Consider the following 8,479-nt stretch of genomic DNA (forward strand, 5'->3'; position numbering starts at 1 on the left):
TGTGTGTGTGTACCTGGTTGAGTGTTTTCTGCAGGTACGGTGTGTGTGTGTGTGTGTACCTGGTTGAGTGTTTTCTGCAGGTACGGTGCAAGTGTGTGTGTGTGTGTGTGTGTGTGTGTGTGTGTACCTGGTTGAGTGTTTTCTGCAGGTACGGTGTGTGTGTGTGTGTGTACCTGGTTGAGTGTTTTCTGCAGGTACGGTGTGTGTGTGTGTGTGTGTGTGTGTGTGTGTGTGTGTGTGTACCTGGTTGAGTGTTTTCTGCAGGTACGGTGTGTTGTGTGGTGTGTGTGTGTACCTGGTTGAGTGTTTTCTGCAGGTACGGTGTGTGTGTGTGTGTGTACCTGGTTGAGTGTTTTTCTGCAGGTACAGTGTGTGTGTGTGTGTGTGTGTACCTGGTTGAGTGTTTTCTGCAGGTACGGTGTGTGTGTGTGTGTGTGTGTGTGTACCTGGTTGAGTGTTTTCTGCAGGTACGGTGTGTGTGTGTGTGTGTGTGTGTGTGTGTGTACCTGGTTGAGTGTTTTCTGCAGGTACAGTGTGTGTGTGTGTGTGTGTGTGTACCTGGTTGAGTGTTTTCTGCAGGTACAGTGTGTGTGTGTGTGTGTGTGTACCTGGTTGAGTGTTTTTCTGCAGGTACAGTGTGTGTGTGTGTGTGTGTGTGTGTGTACCTGGTTGAGTGTTTTCTGCAGGTACGGTGTGTGTGTGTGTGTGTGTGTACCTGGTTGAGTGTTTTCTGCAGGTACGTGTGTGTGTGTGTGTGTGTGTGTACCTGGTTGAGTGTTTTTCTGCAGGTACGGTGTGAGTGTGTGTGTGTACCTGGTTGAGTGTGTTTTCTGCAGGGTACGGTGTGTGTGTGTGTGTGTATCTGGTTGAGTGTTTTCTGCAGGTACGGTGTGTGTGTGTGTGTGTGTGTGTACCTGGTTGAGTGTTTTCTGCAGGTACAGTGTGTGTGTGGGTGTGTGTGTACCTGGTTGAGTGTTTTCTGCAGGTACGGTGTGTGTGTGTGTGTGTGTGTGTGTGTACCTGGTTGAGTGTTTTCTGCAGGTACAGTGTGTGTGTGTGTGTGTGTGTGTGTACCTGGTTGAGTGTTTTTCTGCAGGTACAGTGTGTGTGTGTGTGTGTGTACCTGGTTGAGTGTTTTCTGCAGGTACAGTGTGTGTGTGTGTGTGTGTGTACCTGGTTGAGTGTTTTTTCTGCAGGTACGGTGTGTGTGTGTGTGTGTACCTGGTTGAGTGTTTTCTGCAGGTACGGTGTGTGTGTGTATCTGTGTGTGTGTGTGTGTGTGTACCTGGTTGAGTGTTTTCTGCAGGTACGGTGTGTTGTGTGTGTGTGTGTGTACCTGGTTGAGTGTTTTCTGCAGGTACGGTGTGTGTGTGTGTGTGTGTACCTGGTTGAGTGTTTTCTGAAGGTACGGTGTGTGTGTGTGTGTGTACCTGGTTCTTGAGTGTTTTCTGCAGGTACGGTGTGTGTGTGTGTGTGTGTGTGTGTGTGTGTGTGTGTGTGTGTGTGTGTGTGTACCTGGTTGAGTGTTGTTCTGCAGGTACGGTGTGTGTGTGTGTGTGTGTACCTGGTTGAGTGTTTTCTGCAGGTACGGTGTGTGTGTGTGTGTGTGAGTGTGTGTGTACCTGGTTGAGTGTTTTCTGCAGGTACGGTGTGTGTGTGTGTGTGTGTACCTGGTTGAGTGTTTTCTGCAGGTACGGTGTGTGTGTGTGTGTACCTGGTTGAGTGTTTTCTTCAGGTACGGTGTGTGTGTGTGTGTGTACCTGGTTGAGTGTTTTTCTGCAGGGTACAGTGTGTGCGTGTGTGTGTGTGTGTGTGTGTGTACCTGGTTGAGTGTTTTCTGCAGGTACAGTGTGTGTGTGTGTGTGTGTGTGTACCTGGTTGAGTGTTTTCTGCAGGTGCAGTGTGTGTGTGTGTGTGTGTGTGTGTACCTGGTTGAGTGTTTTCTGCAGGTACAGTGTGTGTGTGTGTGTGTGTACCTGGTTGAGTGTTTTCTGCAGGTACGGTGTGAGTGTGTGTGTGTACCTGGTTGAGTGTTTTCTGCAGGTACGGTGTGTGTGTGTGTGTGTACCTGGTTGAGTGTTTTCTGCAGGTACGGTGTGAGTGTGTGTGTGTGTGTGTGTGTGTTTGTGTGTGTACCTGGTTGAGTGTTTTCTGCAGGTTACGGTGTGTGTGTGTGTGTGTGTGTACCTGGTTGAGTGTTTTCTGCAGGTACAGTGTGTGTGTGTGTGTGTTTGTGTGTGTACCTGGTTGAGTGTTTTCTGCAGGTACGGTGTGAGTGTGTGTGTGTGTGTGTGTACCTGGTTGAGTGTTTTTCTGCAGGTACAGTGTGTGTGTGTGTGTGTGTGTGTACCTGGTTGAGTGTTTTCTGCAGGTACGGTGTGAGTGTGTGTGTGTACCTGGTTGAGTGTTTTCTGCAGGTACGGTGTGTGTGTGTGTGTGTACCTGGTTGAGTGTTTTCTGCAGGTACGGTGTGTGTGTGTGTGTGTGTACCTGGTTGAGTGTGTTTTCTGCAGGTACGGTGTGAGTGTGTGTGTGTACCTGGTTGAGTGTTTTCTGCAGGTACGGTGTGTGTGTGTGTGTGTGTACCTGGTTGAGTGTTTTCTGCAGGTACGGTGTGTGTGTGTGTGTGTGTGTGTACCTGGTTGAGTGTTTTCTGCAGGTACAGTGTGTGTGTGTGTGTGTGTGTGTGTACCTGGTTGAGTGTTTTCTGCAGGTACAGTGTGTGTGTGTGTGTGTTTGTGTGTACCTGGTTGAGTGTTTTCTGCAGGTACAGTGTGTGTGTGTGTGTGGGTGTGTGTGTGTACCTGGTTGAGTGTGTTTCTGCAGGTACGGTGTGAGTGTGTGTGTGTGTACCTGGTTGAGTGTTTTTCTGCAGGTACGCGGTGTGAGTGTGTGTGTGTGTGTGTACCTGGTTGAGTGTTTTCTGCAGGTGCAGTGTGTGTGTGTGTGTGTGTGTGTGTACCTGGTTGAGTGTTTTCTGCAGGTACGGTGTGAGTGTGTGTGTGTACCTGGTTGAGTGTTTTCTGCAGGTACGGTGTGTGTGTGTGTGTGTGTGTACCTGGTTGAGTGTTTTCTGCAGGTACGGTGTGTGTGTGTGTGTGTGTACCTGGTTGAGTGTTTTTCTGCAGGTACGGTGTGAGTGTGTGTGTGTGTGTGTGTACCTGGTTGAGTGTTTTCTCTGCAGGTACGGTGTGAGTGTGTGTGTGTGTGTGTGTGTACCTGGTTGAGTGTTTTCCTGCAGGTACGGTGTGTGTGTGCGTGTGTACCTGGTTGAGTGTTTTCTGCAGGTACGGTGTGTGTGTGTGTGTGTGTGTGTGTGTACCTGGTTGAGTGTTTTCTGCAGGTACAGTGTGTGTGTGTGTGTGTGTGTGTACCTGGTTGAGTGTTTTCTGCAGGTACAGTGTGTGTGTGTGTGTGTTTGTTGTGTGTGTACCTGGTTGAGTGTTTTCTGCAGGTACGGTGTGTGTGTGTGTGTGTGTGTACCTGGTTGAGTGTTTTCTGCAGGTACGGTGTGCCCATTCTCTCGGCCAGGTGTCTGTAGGCCGGATGGGACAGGAAGAACTTCCTCTCAGCAGCGAGTGCAGCTTTGATGTCCTTCCTGCCGTCGATGTCCTTCTGACTGCGGTTCACCACACCGATATAACCTACAAACACACACACAACTCTAATAACAGAACGTGTATGTGTGCATTATGAGCTCTGGTTCCATACAAACCTGAGAATATAATGCAGAAAATCTGAATATGGCATTAAACTAGGGATGCACCGGTTGACTGGCCATAAATCGGAACCGACCGGTTTTTGCTTAAAATATGCGATCGGCGATCGGCCGGTTTTTGGTCTTTTTTCGGCCAATTTTTTTCAGGAAGTGCGCCCGCGTGCACAGACTACATTGTAATCGTTCGCTATCATGTCATTTGTGTGGAAGTATTTCGAAATCTATGCGCAGAACGCGGGCAGCCGTTCAGCACTGGAAGTGCAGAGTTACATGTCTGAGGCACAGATAGCAGGAAGTGAACAGCCTACTGCACAAAATAAGAGCCCCTTTCCTGCGCTCACTGAAGCTGCGCGAGCGTACTGTAGCTGTCCACGCCCTACACAAGTGTATACAGTGAAGGGATGTTCAGCTCAACTTCTCGCGTGTTGGATGAGAAACGAAAAGGACTAAAATGTTTTTTTTTTTTTTTTTTTGTAAAGTAGAACTTGCATACACGTTTGAGAAGCCAGAAGTAGAATGATTATTTTTATTTTACCTTAAAATTACATCGACTTAATTTGATTTAAAAATCACCTGCTGTAGCACACTGAAAAAAGTGTTTCATTCATCCAATTAAAACATTTTAGGGTAATGAATCACATCTATATTTTTTTTAACTTGAGACAATAGTTATTTATTTTTCATTGGCTCAAGTAAAAAATATAGATGTGAATCATTACCCTATTTTTTTTTTAATTGGACAGATGAAACACTTTGCATCTTTGTTTTATTCGCACCAACATTATTTGATTTTAACATTTTGGAATAATTAATTTATATAGCATACTTTTATTTAGTCTCACTGGTAAAGACCTTTTTTTATTTAAAACCAAATTTAAAAACTAAAACAAATACTGAATGCTGATTAAGAAACATCTTATTGAATGTGTGTTGTTTGTGTTGTTTGGATTGTAGAACTATGCAGTTTATGTAGTTTCAACCCAATTCAAAAATAAAAGCTAAATGCTGATGTCTGTACCATCTATGTTTGTATTGAATGTAGGCTACTTACTGTGCAGTCACTGCCGTTAATTTCAGATGGTTACGGTTATTGTTTTCAATAGCAAAAAGCCAGTTTGGCCTATTAAATACCAAATAAACATCTTGTTTATGCATACTTTCCTTGTTTCCTGTTTGTTGCTTAAAAAAAATAAAAATAAATCGGAAATCGGTATCGGAATCGGCCATGAAAAATCATGATCGTGCATCCCTACATTAAACATTTGTGAATTAAGAACAGTTTCCATCTAAATTCCATCTTTGTTTTAATTTTAATTTTAGTTAACATTCTGGTAATTCTGTTGTGTTTCTCTGACTTTTTTACTAGTTGTTTAGGTCAATACAATGTTTATTGATTTGTATTTATTGATTAAGGTTTATTCCAGTTTAAGGTATTTGAGTTAAACCAGCTGAGATTTGACCTCTGCGCAGAGGAAGCAGCTTGTTCTCCAGGATGTCTCTGGCGTCGGTTCCTTCATCCATCAGGTCCAGTTTGGTGATCACACCGATGGTGCGCAGACCTGCAGGGCAATGGTCAAAGGTCAAGAGCGGATACAGTTTCTCAATCACCTCCCAGGCTAACAAAGGACATTTTGCTAACGTTCCCAATAAAACTTTCTGAATGCTCCCTGGACATTTAAAGCATCCAGTTTTTAAAATGTTTTCACATTTTTTCTTGGCTATTCAAATGTTAATGGAATGTTCCTTTGCACACATTGTGAGAATGTTACTTTTGAACATTCTCTGAACATTCTGTAACAAGTTGTTACATTTAAAAAATGTGAGACGAACTTCCAACTGAAACACTTCATTCCATGACTGATGTATAAACAGCATTTTGAGCCCAGATAACCCGTTCCTTTACCGTGACAGGAAGAGCGTCTCTTACCCTGAGGGTCCACCTCTTTGCTGATCTTCAGCGCGTCAGAGTTGGCGAGGTCGGAGTTGGCCGGCGTGACAGCCAGGATCAGGCAGCTCTCTTTGGAGATGAACTGCAGCAGCATGTCTCTGATGGCAGACGGAGAAGAGCTGTCAGTGTTTCACTCGGGTCCTGTACCTGATCAAAGCAACAGCTCTTACCGGATCTGGTACTCGATGTCCACCGGCTGGTCTCCCACCGCCACCTTCGTCATGCCGGGCAGATCGATCAGCGTCAGATTCAACACTGAGAGAGCGAGAGAGAGAGAGAGTACAAACGTGTAGTTTTCCTAACATTATAAGTCTGTCATGAGAAATCTGCCGTATGTGACTTCTAACCCCAGGAAGGTCAGAATGGTTACCGTTGGGCGAGTAAACGCGCAGGTTGATGGGCACCGGAGAGATTCCTTTATTAGATCCGGTGAGTCGGTCCGTCTCGGCCTCGATCTCCAGACGAACCTCGTCAAAGTCCACAAACTTACGGCCCTTACAGTGCAGGAACTCCGCATATTCTAGACACAGACACAGAGAGAGAGTATTCTAGATTTTTTTATTTTTGCAATTTCTGTATTCATTCTATTTTTAAAGTTTTAGTAATTTTGTAAGGCGTTTTTGTGTTATTTTATTTATTTATTCACATATTAATTGCCGTGAGAACATAGGAAATGATTGCTCTCAGTTTGAATTGCTCTAAAGCCAGAGGCGTGATTCGTGAAGAGGTGTCTGGCTGGATGTGAGGGATCTTTCAGGACTGAACAGACCTTTTTTCTGGATAAATCTCATCAGTAGCAGGAAGATCACAACCCAGATTTTTCAAAGCAGCCTGTTTTATGCTATTTTCCAAATGTTTGATAGACCTACATTTACTGTGCTCCAGCATTATTTTAGTATTGTTAATATATTAATACAGTATTTATTAACATATTTTTATTAGTTTTATGTTTTAGTTTAGTATTTTTAATTAGTTTTGTTTGTATTTTCTTTTCATTTTAATTTGAGATACATTTTTAATAATTGTTGTGTGTTCGTCTTTTTTTATTTTCAATATGTCTACACAGTTTTTTTTTTATTTTAGCTATTTTAGTACTTAAGGTTAAATTAAATGAAAATGAACTTAAAATAAGTTTATGAACTGAAATAAAACATAGTTAACACTTAATTTATTTCATGTAACTTTTTTTAACAGTTTAAGTTTATTAACTATAATAACCCTGCTGTGCTCAAAAGTCAAAATGAACATTAGTTATTATGTTTCAATAGTTTTGAATCACTTGTGTGTTTATTATTACAATACTGTGAATTTTATATCAGCCACTCCAAATGCCAATTATTAAACCTTGCATTAAAGGAATATTTCAAAGCTCTACGGATTAAAGATTACCAAGACAAACTCATTTTTTTCATCAGTGTATTAACTTGCATGGATTAATTATTCACCTTCAGACAAGCAATGTGCACTAACAAAGTTAACAGTGTATTTTTTTTACAGTGTTTACCTGCTTTACTGTTGACCAGCTGGAGAATCAGAGGCCTGCGAGTGACGATGCCCGATCCTCTCGGAAGAAAGTCCCTGAACCACAGACACAGAGACATTTTTCATAAACTGTCAAATGACCGCATCTTTCTCTGGTTCATCAAACTGCACACGGAAAACCGAGAAAAAGTCAATAAACCAAACACACACCCTCAAAGAAAGACAAGAAGGAAGTTTCACTTCGCAGACCACAGTCTCCATGAACTGACATGATAATATATATCTATGTGTGTGTGTTTCTCTTCCTGTTGCTTCAGCACGAATCCTAAAGATGTCAAGTCAGCACATGCTGAGATCACAGTTACCTGAGGTCTGTTCTTAGCGAAAACACACTCATTTGAGCCTCCGAGGGACGAAAGCTGCTATTTTCGAAAGCTGCTGAGTGTGAACACAATGTGACTGTAGTTCTAGACTTATTGTGTATTTGCCCAAAAATTACTTTTTCATATTAAAACAAATAAGCAAGCCCCGCCCAGATCAGAAAAAGTATCGCAAAAGTATCATAGCATAAGTAAAAAGTAACTAAGTTACGCAATTAGTTACATTGTAGGGAGTAATGCGTTACTTTTTAAAGTAACGTTCTATAAAAACATCTGGTCACTGTGTAGCTGTACGAAAAAATTGTATTGCCCCCCAAAAAACGGGTTTGTAGAGATGAAGGTGAATAAATGCCCACATAATCTTGATTTTTGAGCGAACTATCGCTTTAAGAACACATCACCGCTTCAGCAGAGGATGGATAAAGTTTGATCGCCTGAAATATCTGAAACGTTTTCAAATTCATCTGCATACAGCTGATGCTCATTCGAAGTAAATAATTAGAAATAAGCACTAGATGTCTTTTTCTAGTGTGTTTTTTATAGCTTTGTTCAGAAAGGCGCTGTGACCTGCCCACGAAGTTCTCCAGCACCGAGCTCTTCCCGGCGCTCTGGCCGCCCACCACCGCGATCTGCGGCAGCTCCAGGTGACAGCTCTGACCGATGGAGCTGAAGGCGTCCTGCAGTTTATTAATGAGGGGGATCAGCTCCTCCATCCCGCGGTTCCCCATCACCAGCTTCTCTCAGACGCTACAAACCCCGCAGAGACTCTACCGATCACTTCATCACTCGCTTACTGCGCGTTCAAAGACGAGTCGACCCGAAATAAAGCGTCTGATTGCAAATAAAACCACCCAAGCAATAAGACACCGGTTGTCAGACAAAGAGAGGAAAAACTCGGGAGAAAGTTTTCCCATCCGGTCAGCAGACCATCATAAACTTCTGAAGAACGAC

The 8,479-nt window shown here is 43.2% G+C and overlaps 1 protein-coding gene across 2 annotated transcripts in view; it reads right to left on the bottom strand.

The window, feature by feature from the left end:
• Positions 1–8,479, bottom strand: part of LOC109053292 (dynamin-2-like) — a 23,334-nt gene extending 14,855 nt beyond the window's left edge. For both annotated transcript variants that reach the window (XM_042765739.1, XM_042765737.1), the window contains exons 1-7: positions 8,096–8,479; positions 7,171–7,244; positions 6,037–6,186; positions 5,837–5,921; positions 5,646–5,764; positions 5,179–5,277; positions 3,484–3,644 (exon numbers count right to left, since the gene is read on the bottom strand). In XM_042765739.1, the coding sequence (XP_042621673.1) occupies positions 3,484–3,644; positions 5,179–5,277; positions 5,646–5,764; positions 5,837–5,921; positions 6,037–6,186; positions 7,171–7,244; positions 8,096–8,256 (849 nt within the window). In that variant the 5' untranslated portion in view covers positions 8,257–8,479. The remainder of the gene's footprint in view (positions 1–3,483; positions 3,645–5,178; positions 5,278–5,645; positions 5,765–5,836; positions 5,922–6,036; positions 6,187–7,170; positions 7,245–8,095) is intronic.

The sequence above is a fragment of the Cyprinus carpio genome, chromosome A1 (assembly GCF_018340385.1).
Source record: "Cyprinus carpio isolate SPL01 chromosome A1, ASM1834038v1, whole genome shotgun sequence".
Classification (NCBI taxonomy): domain Eukaryota; kingdom Metazoa; phylum Chordata; class Actinopteri; order Cypriniformes; family Cyprinidae; genus Cyprinus; species Cyprinus carpio.